General features: G+C 47.0%; 1 protein-coding gene across 1 annotated transcript in view; it reads right to left on the bottom strand.

Moving 5' to 3' along the window:
* Positions 1–1563: 1563 nt before the first annotated feature.
* LOC145339024 (transient receptor potential cation channel subfamily V member 1-like) overlaps positions 1564–16126 on the bottom strand; it is a 35508-nt gene continuing 20945 nt past the window's right edge. The window contains exons 10-15 of the mRNA XM_080183450.1: positions 15790–15955; positions 10910–10976; positions 10323–10612; positions 8335–8462; positions 5442–5560; positions 1564–2269 (exon numbers count right to left, since the gene is read on the bottom strand). Coding sequence (XP_080039576.1) covers positions 2130–2269; positions 5442–5560; positions 8335–8462; positions 10323–10612; positions 10910–10976; positions 15790–15955 — 910 coding nt within the window. The 3' untranslated portion in view covers positions 1564–2129. The remainder of the gene's footprint in view (positions 2270–5441; positions 5561–8334; positions 8463–10322; positions 10613–10909; positions 10977–15789; positions 15956–16126) is intronic.

The raw sequence follows: 16126 nt of genomic DNA, 5'->3' as shown, positions 1-16126 counted from the left end.
ATTGCGGCGTGATGGGAAAATCCTACCGGTATGAACGGCTGTCACATTCCGGTCTCTATTAATCCCTGGTCAAGAGTTCTACACCTACAGGTAAGAAACATGGATACAAGTATTTGGTACAGTTGCATAGTGGTTATGTTATTGGACCAATAATCCAGAGACCTGCTGCACTAATGATCTGGAGATACGGTTCAAGTCCCACCATGGCAGCTGGAGGAATTGGGTGCAGTGGGTGGGGGAACTGGGGGATATGTGGGATGGAGTGGGTGAGAGGGATAGCTAGCATCAGCAATGGTGACCACGGAACTACCGGATTGCTGTAAAAAGGCAACTGGTTCACCTATTTATCTCAGGGACACGGACCAGCCACCCTGACCCAGTCTGGACTGCATATCAACTCAGATCCACAGCAATGGGGCTGAGTCTCTGCTGAAAGACTGAGCCAGCCTGTATCCCAGGCAGTGCACCATCACCTTCTCAATGGCAATAAGGACGTGCAGTAACTTGCATTTCTATAGCGCCTTTCACAACCTCAGGATGTCACAAAGCACTATGCAGCCAGTCAAGAACAATCCCTGTTGAAGGAGAGGAAACTCGGCAGCTAATTGGCACCCAGCAAGATTCCACAAACAGCAATGTGATAATGACCCAGATAATTTGTCATTTTCATAGAATCTCTACAGGATAGAAGGAGGGCATTTAGTCCACTGAGTCTGCACTGACCACAATCCCACCCAGGCCCTATTCCCGTAAACCTACGTATCTACCCTAGCTAGTCCCCCTGACAGTAAGGGTCAATTTAACATGGCCAATGCACCATGAAAGAACAAAATTTTCTTTATTTTGGAAGAACAGAATAAAATTTGGCAAGGCCAGCCAAGCGGGTCGGCATGGTGGCTGAGTGGTTAGCACTGCTGCCTCACAGCGCCAAGGACCTGGGTTTGATTCCTGGCGTGGGCCACTGTCTGTGTGGAGTTTGCATGTTCTCCGTGCGTTTATGTGAGTTTCCTCCGAGTGCCTGGTTTCCTCCCACAGGGCAAGGATGTGCAGATTAGATGGATTGGCCATGCTAAATTTTCCCTCAGTGTACCCAAACAGGCGCTGGAGTGTGGCAACTAGGGGATTTTCACAGTAACTTCATTGCAGTGTTAATGCAAGCCTACTTGTGACACTAATAAATAAACTTTACTTTGATTCGACCGGCCAGTCTTTTTCCTCCAACTGAATTTTCCAATCCCTTCCCATCTGACAATAAACAACTTCAAGCCCTAGAAAGTTAGTTTGATGTCTGTGACAGTCATTATGCAGCCACATTCCCAACTCTAAGGCTTAGTTGGGGGATATTTGGTTATCTGTAAGGGTTGCTAATGCGACCTGGATGTTATTGTTCAGTTTATTTATTAGTGTCACAAGCAGGCTTACATTAACACTGCAATGAAGTTACTGTGAAAATCCCCTAGTTGTCACACTCTGGTGCCTGTTTGGGTACACTGAGGGAGAATTTAGCATGGCCAATGCATCCTAACCAGCACGTCTTTCAGACTGTGGGAGGGAGGTAACTGGAGCACCCGGAGGAAAGCCACGCAGACATGGGGAGAATGTGCGGACTCCGCACACAGACAGTGACCCCCAGGCCAGGATTGGACCCGGTGCTGTGAGGCAGCAGCGCTAACGCACTGTGTCAGCGTGCCGCCCCATGTCCTGGAGGCTTCATCACATGACACTCGTTTCAACTGTCCCGCCCCCACACTCCCGCCATTGGTCACCTGCCACAGGACCCCACCTTCGCAGCCAATCAGAATGTCAACAGCCTTTTCCTTTCCTGGTTGGATGATTGCTGTCAGTTACTCCGCAATGTTTTCCCCATCAACAATATTAAAACGAATAAAACAAAAGTCTTTAAAGAAATTTAGTAAACTAAAAGCACATTCCTTTCAGCGCTCTGAGTGATTTAACCCCACTGCTTGGGAGATTCATCTTCAAGGCCACGGAACTCCAGGGCAATCCTGGAGGGTTGGCAACCCCAATATAGGAGGATTCGGAAGGTTTGATTATATGAGTTGCTGTGAGGGAGGAAACCGTGCATTGCTCTCACACACACACACACACACACACACACAGTTCTGAGGTTAAATTCCTTCTGCAGTTGTGCCCCGTGAGTGTCTGAGAAGCTGTCCTGCCCAGGAAGAGTTGATCTCTTGCAATGGCACCTCCTCCTCCAGTTTGTTCAGTTCCTTCACTTGAGGCAGAAGTCCCCGCCAACCCCTCTCTGTGACAGGGCAGAAAACAAGAAAGCATCAACGGTGGGGAGATGGAGGGAGCAAAACCTCTTCCAACGTCCCAAACATATAGATCACAGAGGTGATGGTTACTTGAATAATAAACCGGAACCACTTAATGCTGCGGAGACAAGGGCTCAATCTCAATGCGGAATTGGTTAAATTTAATTTCAGTCAATAAATCTAAAATATTGTCTCATTGATGTGGCCATCAATTGTTATCAAAGACCCTCCCACTGGTACACTAACCCTATCCAGTACTCTCCCACTGGTACACTAACCCTATCCAATACCCTCCCTCTGGTACACTAACCCTATCCAGTACTCTCCCTCTGGTACACTAACCCTATCCAATACCCTCCCTCTGGTACACTAACCCTATCCAATACCCTCCCTCTGGTACACTAACCCTATCCAATACCCTCCCTCTGGTACACTAACCCTATCCAATACCCTCCCTCTGGTACACTAACCCTATCCAATACCCTCCCTCTGGTACACTAACCCTATCCAATACCCTCCCTCTGGTACACTAACCCTATCCAATACCCTCCCTCTGGTACACTAACCTTATCCGATACCCTCCCTCTGGTACACTAACCCTATCGAATACCCTCCCTCTGGTACACTAACCTTATCCGATACCCTCCCTCTGGTACACTAACTTTATCCAATACCCTCCCTCTGGTACACTAACCTTATCTGATATCCTCCCTCTGGTACACTAACCCTATCCGATACCCTCCCTCTGGTACACTAACCTTATCCAATACCCTCCCTCTGGTACACTAACCTTATCTGATATCCTCCCTCTGGTACACTAACCTTATCCGATACCCTCCCTCTGGTACACTAACCTTATCCAATACCCTCCCTCTGGTACACTAACCCTATCCAATACCCTCCCTCTGGTACACTAACCTTATCCGATACCCTCCCTCTGGTACACTAACCCTATCCAATACCCTCCCTCTGGTACACTAACCTTATCTGATATCCTCCCTCTGGTACACTAACCCGATCCAATACCCTCCCTCTGGTACACTAACCCTACCCAATACCCTCCCTCTGGTACACTAACCTTATCCGATACCCTCCCTCTGGTAAACTAAACCTATCCAATACCCTCCCTCTGGTACACTAACCCTATCCAATACCCTCCCTCTGGTACACTAACTCTATCCAATACCCTCTCTCTGGTAAACTAACCCTATCCAATACCCTCCCTCTGGTAAACTAACCCTATCCAATACCCTCCCTCTGGTACACTGACCCTATCCAATACCCTCCCTCTGGTACACTAACTCTATCCAATACCCTCTCTCTGGTACACTAACCCTATCCAATACCCTCCCTCTGGTACACTAACCCTATCCAATACCCTCCCTCTGGTACACTAACCCTATACAATACCCTCTCTCTGGTACACCAACCCTATCCAATACCCTCCCTCTGGTACACTAACCCTATACAATATCCTCCCTCTGGTACACTAACCCTATCCAATACCCTCTCTCTGGTACACTAACCCTATCCAATACCCTCCCTCTGGTACACTAACCCTATCCAATACCCTCTCTCTGGTACACCAACCCTATCCGATACCCTCCCTCTGGTACACTAACCCTATCCAGTACCCTCCCTCTGGTACACTAACCCTATCCAATACCCTCCCTCTGGTACACTAACCCTATTCGATACCCTCCCTCTGGTACACTAACCCTATACAATACCCTCCCTCTGGTACACTAACCCTATCCAATACCCTCCCTCTGGTACACTAACCCTATTCGATGCCCTCCCTCTGGTACACTAACCCTATACAATACCCTCCCTCTGGTACACTAACCCTATACAATACCCTCCCTCTGGTACACTAACCCTATACAATACCCTTCCTCTGGTACACTAACCCTATCCGATACCCTCCCTCTGGTACACTAACCCTATACAATATCCTCCCTCTGGTAAACTAACCCTATCCAATACCCTCCCTCTGGTACACTAACCCTATCCAAGCTTCTTTGGCTCTGTGTTGTGTTGAATGTGGACTCCTAGCTGTGAACCTGCGTGCTGCTGTAAGCTGATGCACCTTCCAATCCCTGATCATACCCAGACGAACCACAAAGCCCCCAAGTCAGGGCTGACCTCTCAACTCTGCTGCTGGATTCTGGGAGAGACTGTGAGCCTTACCTGAGCATCAGAGTCAAAACGATCATTCAAGAACTGAACTGGGCAATTTGACGAACGGCAGCAGGACACAGCACAACAACAGTGTGCATTTAAAAGGGACATTCATGTAGGTAAGTAATGATAGAGCCATAGAGAATCATAGAGACCCTACAGTGCAGAAGGAGGCCATTTGGCCCATCGAGTCTGCACCGACAACAATCCCACCCAGGTCCTATCAATATAATCCCACATATTTGCCCTGCTAATCCCTCTAACCTATGCAGCCCAGGATGCTGAGGGAGAACTTAGCATGGTCGATCAATCTAACCCACACATCTTCGGACTGTGGGAGGAAGCCGGAGCACCCAGAGGAAACCCACGCAGACACGAGGAGAATGTGCAAACTCCACACAGACAGTGACCCAAGCTGGGAATTGAACCTGCATCCTTGATGCCGTGAGGCAGCAGTGCTGACCACTGCGCTACCGTGGATAAAAGAAAAATGGAAGGAGATATTAATATTGGCTTGATAGGGTCAAGATGGAGAAGGTTTTTCCACTTGCAGGTGAGACCAGAACTCGGGCCCTCAATATCCCATCGTGACTAATAAATTCAATGGGAATTCAGGAGAAACCTGTTTATCCAGAGGGTGGGGAGGAAGTGGAACTCACTCCCACAGGGATGGTTAAGGTGTTGATATATTTAAGAGGGAAGCTGAAGAAAGTTATAAGGGAGAGGGGATTAGAAGATTTGGTGATTGGGTGAGATGAAGAGTGCAAAGGTGATTCAGGAGGAACGTAAGCACCAGTACAGAGCAGATAGGCCAAGTTCCTGTCCCTGTCAATTCTGTCATTCTATTTAAGGTGGAAGAGACCAAAGGCTTGGTCAAAAAGAGGGGGTTTTAAGGTGGGTTTTGAAAGAGGAACAAGGTCTGGTTGATGCAGTTGGGCATGTTTAATATTCTGACATGAAGTAGCTGCCTCCTCTTACCCCCGTGAGCTGTCATCCGCCTGCTCCCCGTGTTCCGTCTGACAATCTCAGAGTTTCCTGGTTCTTCGTTGATGAGCCCTAGGTTGGTGTTCCACCTTGTCCAGTTAACTTCGTCAACTCTGTGCAGACAATATATGGCAGTTCCCTGTTATTGCTAAGTATCTGCAGATGGAACGCCATCCCCACAGTCCCCTGTCTCCCACCCCCCCAACACCCATCTCACCCTACCTTCACCCCCACCGTCCCCACATATCTCCCACCCTCTACAGCACCAGAATGAACTGCGGTCAGTGCAGGTCGGAGCCAACTATATCCAACACATCAGCAGCTCTGAGCATAATGAAAACATCACAATGTGACAACGAACTACAGTGGAACAATTGTTTCAGGGGTTTGAGGTTCATAGAAACATAGAAGATAGAAGCAGGAGGAGCCATTTGACCCTTCGAGCCTACTCTGCTATTTATCACAATCAGGGCTGATCTTCCAACTCAATAGCCTAATCCTACATTTTCCTCATAACCTTTGATCCCAGTTGCCCCCAAATGCTATACATAAAGCTTTTAAAATTTGTTTATTAGTCACAAGTAGGCTTTTATTAACCCTGCAATGAAGTTACTGTGAAAATCCCCTGGTTGCCACACTCCAGCGCCTGTTAGGGTACACTGAGGGAGAATTTAGCATGGCACCCAACCAGCACGTCATTTGGACTGTGGGAGGAAACCAGGGCACTTGGAGGAAACCCACACAGACATGGGGAGAATGTGCAGACTCTACACAGACAATGGCCCAAGCTGGGAATTGAACCTGGGTGCCTGGCGCTATGAGGCAGCAGTGCTAACCACTGTGCCACCGGGCCGCCCCCACCTCTTGAACACATTCAATGTTTTGGCATCAAATTACTTCCTGTGGTAATAAATTCCACAGGCTCGCCACTCCTTTAAGAATGAACATTAATCCCAGAAAATGGGTGGAAAAAGGCTTGTATTCATGATGCAGCTTTCAAGGGTGGAGTGACATTGACAGAATTTTGTTGGTAAAGTTATTGAGGAGTTGAGTGTCTAAATGGAATTGAGATACGGAATGGCCGTGATATAACAGAAAGAAGAAACTGATGGAAAACCTCAGCAACTTTGGTGGCATCGGTGGAGAGTCAATGGTCCAGGTCCACTGTGACTCTTCTCCAGATTAAGGTCCTGTTTCTGTTTTTGTTTCTCTCTCTGTGGATGCTGCCAGACCTGCTGAATTATTCCAGCATTTTCTGTTTAATTTTAGATCACCAGTAGAGGGCAGGGTCATCAAGGAGTCAGAATGTGACCATCCCATCCTCCACGGGATCGGAGCGGGAGAGGGGCGGACAACAGAAAGCTCCGTTGACCTCGGGAGGGAATTTCTGGTCTTTCTTGAGCGGGGGCGTGAGTTCCCATCCAGAGTAAAGCTCCGCCGCATTTTGCGTTTCTGATTTAGCGGAATGTTGGAACAGATTTGAGGGGCTGAATGGCCTCCTCCTGTATTCCAGGTTCCTTACTGTGTGACCCCCACCAGGGAGCCCTCGTTGGATCTGTGCCCAGGGGCATTGCAATTACTGAGAAATGAACGGGATGCCTCATTTACGTTGCACCTTTTATGACTTCAGGTCACTGCTAATTGATTTGTCAGACTAATTAATTACTTTGAAGTTTAGACATGTTGGATTGTACGGAATGTGGCAGCCAGTTTGTTCACAGCTATCTCTCACAGACAGCAATGTTAAAATGATCAGATATCTGATTCCTTGTTTGTAGCGATTTACATAGAAGAGGAGAGTTACACAGAAGAGATATAGAATCCCTATAGTGCAGGAGGAGGGCACTGAGTCCATCGAATCTGCATCAAGAACAATCCCACCCAGCCCCTATCCCTATAGCACCATGTATTGATCCTGCTAGTGCCCCTGATGCTAAAGGGCAATTTATCCTAGGCAATCAACCTAACCTGCACATCTTTTGGACTGTGGGAGGAAACTGGAGCACCCAGAGGAAACCCATGCAGATATGGGGAGAACGTGTAAACTCCACACAGACAGTGACCCAAGACCGGAATTGAACCTGGGTCCCTGGCGCTGTGAGGCAGCAGCACTAACCACTGTGCCACCGTGCCGCCCAACTGATGGATGATTAATAATGGACAGGACACAAGGGAGAACACTCCTGCAGCCCATCCCACCCCCAATCCCAAACACCACCACAGTGGCGCACCCAGCCCTCCACCACTACCTTCCTACGTACTCCCCATACATACACCTGAAATGACAGCCAGGGCCTCACTTTAACAGCTCATTTGAAAGACGGCACTTGAGGCAGAGCAGCACTCCCTCTGTACTGCACTGGAGTGTCAGCCTGAACCAATCTGCTTCAATCTTTAACAATGCAACTTCCTGACTCAGAGGCGAGAATGCGCCCATAGGAGCCATGGTGAGCACAGTAATGAGACTGAGTCACTGGGACATTGAGCAGTGTGTCTGCAGGTTGGTTTTGGAGCAGAATCAGAAAATGCTGGAAAATCCCAGCAGGTCTGACAGCACCTGTGGAGAGAGAACAGAGCCAACATTTCAAGTCTGGATGAAGCTTTGTCAGAGCTGGTTTTGGAGCCTGGCGCCAGAACTGGAACTTCCCCAAGTGAGATTAAATAATCGGGGAGAGTTTTATGCAGCAATTTCAGAAATGGATCAACTGGTGATATTCGTAGCTAATTGTGAAAATGAGTTACTCTAAAATCTTGCTCCAGATTGTGAGTGGCTCTTCCTTGTCATCTACCGTGTTGGCTCTGCTAAACAGCTCTGGCTCAGCTGCTGCATGGACATTTCTGGATGAAGGTTGGTGCTTGCCGCACTGTGAATTGACATTGCCCTTACCTGAAGCACTGTCTCTGGTCTTCCTTTCCATCGAACGTAAGGCCAACAATCACAGGCTCACCCGAACGCAACCTCGCTCGGAGAAACCTCGGCAGACTTTTCTCCAAATCCAAAATAGTGATTGCTCGCTGGAAAATGCCAGAAATTTGAGAAGCAAATGCACACCATTTCCCAAAAAAATGATCATTAAACTTTAGCAATTTCACTAGTGAAGATCGACTGAATTCAGAGAAATGGAAATGACAAATTGGAACCTTCTCTTTCTGATTGGTGCTAAGGCACCAATTGGAGCTTTACTCTGCATCTAACCCCGTGCTGTACCTGTCCTGGGAGTGTTTGATGGGGGACAGTGTAGAGGGAGCTTTACTCTGTATCTAACCCCGTGCTGTACCTGTCCTGGGAGTGTTTGATGGGGACAGTGTAGAGGGAGCTTTACTCTGTATCTAACTCCGTGCTGTACCTGTCCTGGGAGTGTTTGATGGGGACAGTGTAGAGGGAGCTTTACTCTGTATCTAACTCCGTGCTGTACCTGTCCTGGGAGTGTTTGATGGGGACAGTGTAGAGGGAGCTTTACTCTGTATCTAACCCCGTGCTGTACCTGTCCTGGGAGTGTTTGATGGGGACAGTGTAGAGGGAGCTTTACTCTGTATCTAACCCCGTGCTGTACCTGTCCTGGGAGTGTTTGATGGGGACAGTGTAGAGGGAGCTTTACTCTGTATCTAACCCCATACTGTACCTGTCCTGGGAGTGTTTGATGGGGACAGTGTAGAGGGAGCTTTACTCTGTGTCTAACCCCGTGCTGTACCTGTCCTGGGAGTGTTTGATGGGGGACAGTGTAGAGGGAGCTTTACTCTGTATCTAACCCCATACTGTACCTGTCCTGGGAGTGTTTGATGGGGACAGTGTAGAGGGAGCTTTACTCTGTATCTAACCCCATACTGTACCTGTCCTGGGAGTGTTTGATGGGGACAGTGTAGAGGGAGCTTTACTCTGTATCTAACCCCGTGCTGTACCTGTCCTGGGAGTGTTCGATGGGGACAGTGTAGAGGAAGCTTTACTCTGTATCTAACCCCATACTGTACCTGTCCTGGGAGTGTTTGATGGGGACAGTGTAGAGGGAGCTTTACTCTGTATCTAACCCCGTGCTGTACCTGTCCTGGGAGTGTTTGATGGGGACAGTGTAGAGGGAGCTTTACTCTGTATCTAACCCTGTGCTGTACCTGTCCTGGGAGTGTTTGTTGGGTATGATCCCTCCACCACTGACGTACAGTGGCAGACGTATGTACCATCTACAGGATATACTGCAGAAACTCACCAAGGTTCCTCCGTTCAAACTGATGATCATTATCATCTTGAAAGACAAGGGCAGCAGCCACCTGGGAACACTGGGGGCTCCCTTCTGTCTCACTCACCATCCTGACCTGGAAATATTATCCTCGTTCCTTCACTGTCAATGGGTCAAATTGCTTGAACACCCTCCCTAACAGCACAGTGGATGTACCTACACTTCAGGCGCAGCATAGAAACATAGAAAAACTACAGCACAATACAGGCCCTTTGGCCCACGAAGTTGTGCCGAACATGTCCTTACCTTAGAGATTACTAGGCTTACCCATAACCCTCTCTCTTACTAAGTTCCATGTACTGATCTAAAAGTCTCTTAAAAGACCCTATTGAATCCGCCTCCACCACCGTTGCTGGCAGCCCGTTCCACGCACCCATCACTGCGAGTGAAAAACATACTCCTGACATCTCCTCTGTATCTACTCCCCAGCACCTTAAACTTATGTCCTCCTGTGGCAACCATTTCAGCAGAGTGAAGGCAGCTTCTCTGGCACCTTTACAAGGCTGTTCGCGAACAGCAATCAAATGCTAGCCTAGCCAGCAATGCCCACAGCCCATCAATGAATAAATATTTAGAAAACTCTGTGTGTAATCTGTTCTAGTTTAGGAAGGAGGGAGGGAGCTGACAGGAGATCGCTCCTTACCTGAAGTTTCCAGACACTTTTACTGTCTTTGGAAATATTTTCCACTGTCTTGCTCATCAATGCAATCAGCATGTTAAGGAGGAGGATGTAGGTTAGGATGACGTACGATATCAGCAGGAAGATGAACACTTCTTTGAACCTGTAATTCTCAGTGAACTCCAGATCTCCCATCCCAATGGTGAACCGGAAAAGCTCCAAGAAAGTGGTCCAAAACCTCTTGTACGTGGTGTCCTTGTGACAACCCGGTTTTGTGTTGTTGTAAACACGGTCTTCGATAAGCACCACTAGAGCTGTGTGGAGAAGGTCATAAGGTTGAGAGGGCAGCTCTGAGGATATAGGAATATAGGAACCAGGAGCAGGCCATTCAGCCCCTCAAGCCTGTCCTACCATTTAATGAGATCATTTGAATAGACAAGAGAAGATTAGCTCAGGTTGATTCCTGGGATGAAGGGGTTTGTCATGAGGAAGGATTGAGCATCTAAATGCTTTGATACTTGGAAGAATGAGAGATGATGCCACCGTGCTGTCCTGTTATTTAATCACTTCATTTTGCAAACAGAAAGTCAGCAAAAGGCAGGAAAACTCACCAGCTCCAAATCCAAAGAGGAAGACCACATACACAAGAAGAAAACTCATAATATCCGTCAAGAAAATCTGTAGCAAATACAGGAAACAAGTTTTAATCAGATGAAATAAATAACATTGTGAAACGTTTGTGCATTCTTCTGTTCACAAACCTATGTGTGCTCACAAAAAACACACACTCTCTCACACCCTCTCATACAGACTCGCACACACTTTCACACACACACAAACACCCTCTCACACAGACTCGCACACCACACTCTCACACACACACACACACACACACACACACACACACACACACACACACACACACACACACACCCATCGTGTACACATGTGTACTCACACAACACATCTGTTCACACACAGGCATGCCTGTGTGCTTGTACTCACATGTAAAGCCTATGTGAAACACATATACACACAAATGTGCACACACACACAAACACTCATGCATGTACACAATTAAGCTCGCACAGAAACACACTTTGCTCACGATAAATGGTAGTGTGTATATGATATCATCTGGCAGCTGTTCTGAGGGAGACAGGAACACAGAATGGACACTGCGCTTGGAGAACTTTCATTTCCATTAGGAAGAGTGGTTTGCGAGTGCCGCCGGAGGCCAGATCCTGATGGATACGACTGTCAGACAGCAAGAAAATAACAGGTGAAAGTAACCTCCACAAGTCTCCTGACCATCCCCAATCTCACTCACTCCACCACTGGCAGCTGTGCCTTCAACTGCCTGGGTCCCAAACTCTGGAATTCCCTCTTGAAATCTCTCCTCCTTTAAGATGTGTCTGAGAAATAAGAACGTAAGAACTAGGTGCAGGAGAAGGCCATCTGGCTCCTCAAGCTTGCTCTGCCATGCAATAAGGTCATGGACTCAGCTCCACTTACCCGCCCACTCACCATAACCCTTAATTCCTTTCCTGTTCAAAAATTTATCTATCCTTGCCTTAAAAACATTCAATGAGGGAGCCTCAACTGCTTCACTGGGCCGAGAATTCCACAGATTCACAACCCTTTGTGTGAAGAAGTTCCTCCTCAACTCAGTCCCAAATCTGCTTCTCCTTATTTTCAGGCTATGCCCCCCTACTCTAGTTTCACCCACTGGTGGAAACAACTTCCTTGTTCTATCTTATCTATTCCCTTCATAATCTTATATGTTCCTATAAGATCTCGCCTCAGTCTTTTGAATTCCAATGAGTATAGCCCCAGTCTACTCAGTCTCTCCTCATAAGCCAACTCTTCCAACTCCGGAATCAACCTAGTGAATCTCCTCTGCACCCCCTCCAGTGCCAGTATATTCTTTCTCAAGTAAAGAGACCAAAATGTACACAGTACTCCAGGTGTGGCCTCACCAGCACCTTATACAGCTGCAACATAACCTCGCTGTTTTTAAACTCCATCCCTCTGGCAATGAAGGGCAAAATTCCATTTGCTGCTTAACTACCTGCTGCACCTGCAAACCAACTCCTTGAGATTCCTGCACAAGGACACCCAGATCCCTCTGCACAGCAGCATGCTGCAATTTTTTACCATTTAAATAATAGTCCATTTTGCTGTTATTCCGAACAAAATGGATGACCTCACATTTACCAATGTTGTACTCCACCTGCCAGACCCTCACCCACTCACTTAGACTATCTATATCCCTTTGCAGACTTTCAGTGTTCTCTGCCCACTTTGCTCTTCCACTCATCTTAGTATCATCTGCAAATTTTGACACGACACTTGGTCCTCAACTCCAAATCATCTATGTAAATCATAAACAACTGTGGTCCCAACACTGATCCCTGAGGCACTAATCGCCAACCAGAAAAACACCCATTTACCCCAGCTCTTTGCTTTCTGTTAGTTAACCAATCCTCTATCCATGCTAATTCATTACCCATAACACTGTGCACCTTTATCTTATGTAGCAGTCTTTGGTGCGGCACCTTGTCAAATGCATTCTGGAAATCCAGATACACCACATCCACAGGTTCCTCATTGTCCACTGCACATGTAATGTTCTCAAAGAATTCCACTACATTAGCCAAACATAACCTTCCCTTCATGAACACATGCTGCGTCTTACCAATGGGACAATTTATATCCAGATGTCTCGATATTTCTTCCTTAATGATAGATTCAAGAATTTTCCCTACTACAGAAGTGAAGCTAACCGGGTTATAGTTATCTGCCTTTTGTCTACCTCCTTTTTCAAACAGTGGTGTCACATTTGCTCAGCAAGAGAAGCAAGCCTACTTTGAGAGCGGAGGGGAAGGCAGAAGCAGTAAGTCTGTGCAGCAGGTCTGGGCAGGAACAGTGGGTCTGGATGGGCAGTAGGTCTCGGCAGTGCATCTGGGCAGGAGCAGTGGATTTATTCCCATAGAAAGGGCAATTCACAGTAACAAGGCTATCAGTTAACAGAGAAATGGTAGGGCTACACCAGCTTCAAGGGTGCCCATCCTGTGCTATGTGGGAACTCCAGGATGATTCCCATGTCCTGAATAACAATTTGTGCAGGAAGTGTCATCAGTTGCAGCAGCTTGAGATCTGGGTTTTGGAACTTGAGCAACAGCTGGTGTCACTGCAGGGTATCCGTGAAGTTGAGAGTTGTGTGGATAACAGGTTTGTAGATGTGTCTAGGGGATTACAAGGAGGTCAGAAAGAGCAATGGTGATTAGGAGGACAGACAGGCATTTCTAGGCCAGAGACATGAATCCAGGAGGGTGTGTCACCTTCCTGATGCCAGGGTCAAGGATGTCACCAAGTGGCTGCACAGAACCCTGACGTGGGAGGGTGAACAGCCAGTAGTCATGATCCATATTTGTACCAACAACATAGGCAGAGAGAGGGATGTGGTCCTGCAGTCTGAATTTAGGGAACTAGACATAAAACTAGCAAACGGAACCTCATCAGGAGCAACCTGCGGATTACTCTCAGTGCTGCGTTAACGTGAGTGTGCGGCTGGAAAGATGGTGCAGGAGGGAGGGCTTTGTGAGACACTGGGACTTGCTCTGGGGGCAATGGGACCCATACAGCGTGTGTGTGAGGGGGGTGCACCTGAACAGCACTGAGTTCCTTATGGAACGTTCTGTATGTGAAAGAATGGGTCTGGGCTGAATAAAGTGCTCATAGGTTAGTAGGAACCATGGTGTCTGTGATCAACAGACTATCTTCAATGAAGGGATGGTTTGGATGCAGCCAAGGTACATTCCCTCATAAGAGAGGGGTGGAGTAAACAAATCCAGAGCTTCCTGAATGACAGAGGAGATAGAAATTAAGATGAAGAAGTGACGGATTTCAAAAAATATAACCACACCAAGGTGAATATGAGAAGTTCAGGGGAGATGTGTATAGTATAAGAGTCTGCTACATAAAGGGTTAATGTGGGATTGAATACAGTTCCACCCAAACAGTGATACAAGAGAACACTCTATTGGATTGGAAGTTGATAAGTTCCCTGGACCAGACGAATTACATCCCAGAATGTTGAAGGTGGTGGCAAAAGATTCTAAAATTCTACAGGTTCTGGAAAAGTTTCCAGATTAATGCACTCTTATTCTTGTTTGTTGGATTGACAAAGTCATCCTGATGTCTGAAGCCATTAGTGAAGCCTTAACCAGCTTTAAGAAAATATTAAAATCCTTTAAGAAATACTTTAACTTTTAATGTTGTGTGAATTCACGAAGAAATTAGATATTGTTCTTGGGGCTAAAGGGATCAAGGATATGAGGGGAAGGAGGAATCAGGATCTTGAATCTGATAATCAGTCATGATCATAATGAATGGTAGAGCAGGCTCAAAGGGCCGAATGGCCACTCCTGCTTCTAGTTTCTATGTTTCCATGTAGAGTGCACAAAGTTTCAAAAAAAGTGATAGCGACAGAAGGGAAAAAGATACCATACAAACAAGCCGCAAGAGGGCAGCAGAGAGGTAGGGAAACTTTCACAGTGACAGAGTGGTGAGCACTGCTGCCTCACAGCACCAGGGACCGGGGTTCGATTCCCGGCTTGGGTCACTGTCTGTTGGAGTTTGCACGTTCCCCCCGTGTCTGCATGGGTTTCCTCCGGGTGCTCCGGTTTCCTCCCACAGTCTGAAAGATTAACAGGGGCACAGTGTACAAGAGCAAGGAGGTTATATTGAATTTGTAGAAATTGCTAATTCAGCCTCAGTCAGAGTGTTGAGCTCAGTTCTGGATTCTCCACTTTAGGAAGAATGTGAAGGTATTGGAAAGAAACAAATGGCTCCAGGGATGAAGAACTTTGGTTCTGAAGATAGATTGGAGACACAGTGCAGACATGATGGGCCAAATGGCTTCCTTCTGCACTGTAACAATCCTGTGATTCAGTGATTTACCCTGGAGAAGAGAAGCCAAGAGGGGATTTGATAAAGATGTTCAAAATCATGAGGGGTCTGGACAGAGTAAACAGAGAGAAACTGTTCTCGCTCATGAAAGGATCGAGAGTGAGAAGGCACAGATTTAAAGTAATTACTAAAAGAAACGAAAGCAACAATAGGAGAAACATTTCCGCGCAGTGAGTCCAGAATGCAATGTCCGAGAGTGTGGTGGAGACAGGTTCACTCGAAGCATTCAAAAGGGAATTAGACTCTTATCTAAATGAGATGAATGTGTCGGGTTACCGGGAGAAGGCGGGGGAGAGGCACCGTGTGAATTGCTCTTTTAGAGAGCCAGAACAGGCACAATGGGCAGAATGGTCTCATTCTGCACAGTAACAATTCTGTGATTAAAACCTACCATTTGACCAAGCTTTCGGTCACCTGTCCTCATTCTTTTTATGTGGATCAATGTCAAATTATAGTTTATTAATTCTCCGGTGAAGCGCTATATAAATGCAAGTTGTTGTAGCAGTTTTGTACCTACTTTCTGCATCATGACGCTATAGATGCCCATTTGCTGGAAGCCTCGTGTGTAATAGAGAAGATTGATCCAGCCTATCGCCAGTCCAATCACCATAAATCCCACGTATTCTTCCCGTCCAGTTACATACAACACCGAAGAGGCCAGTAGCAGCAGAGACTGAAGAAAACTGCAAATAAAAAGCAGACAGACGCAGCTCTTTAGGCAAAGGTCTCAGTTTGTTTTAATTCTTTGTGCCCATCCCTACTTATCTTTAATCTGAGTGCCTCGCTCAGCCATTTCACAGGGTAGGTAAGAGTCTCCCACACTGCTGGGGCTAGACCAGGTAAAACGGCAGATT

This window comes from Carcharhinus amblyrhynchos, unplaced genomic scaffold (assembly GCF_965287045.1).
Source record: "Carcharhinus amblyrhynchos unplaced genomic scaffold, sCarAmb.v2.hapA chromosome_291, whole genome shotgun sequence".
NCBI classification, from domain to species: Eukaryota; Metazoa; Chordata; class Chondrichthyes; order Carcharhiniformes; family Carcharhinidae; genus Carcharhinus; species Carcharhinus amblyrhynchos.
Note: the sequence above shows the minus strand (reverse complement) of the source record. Positions and strands in the feature narration are given on the sequence as shown.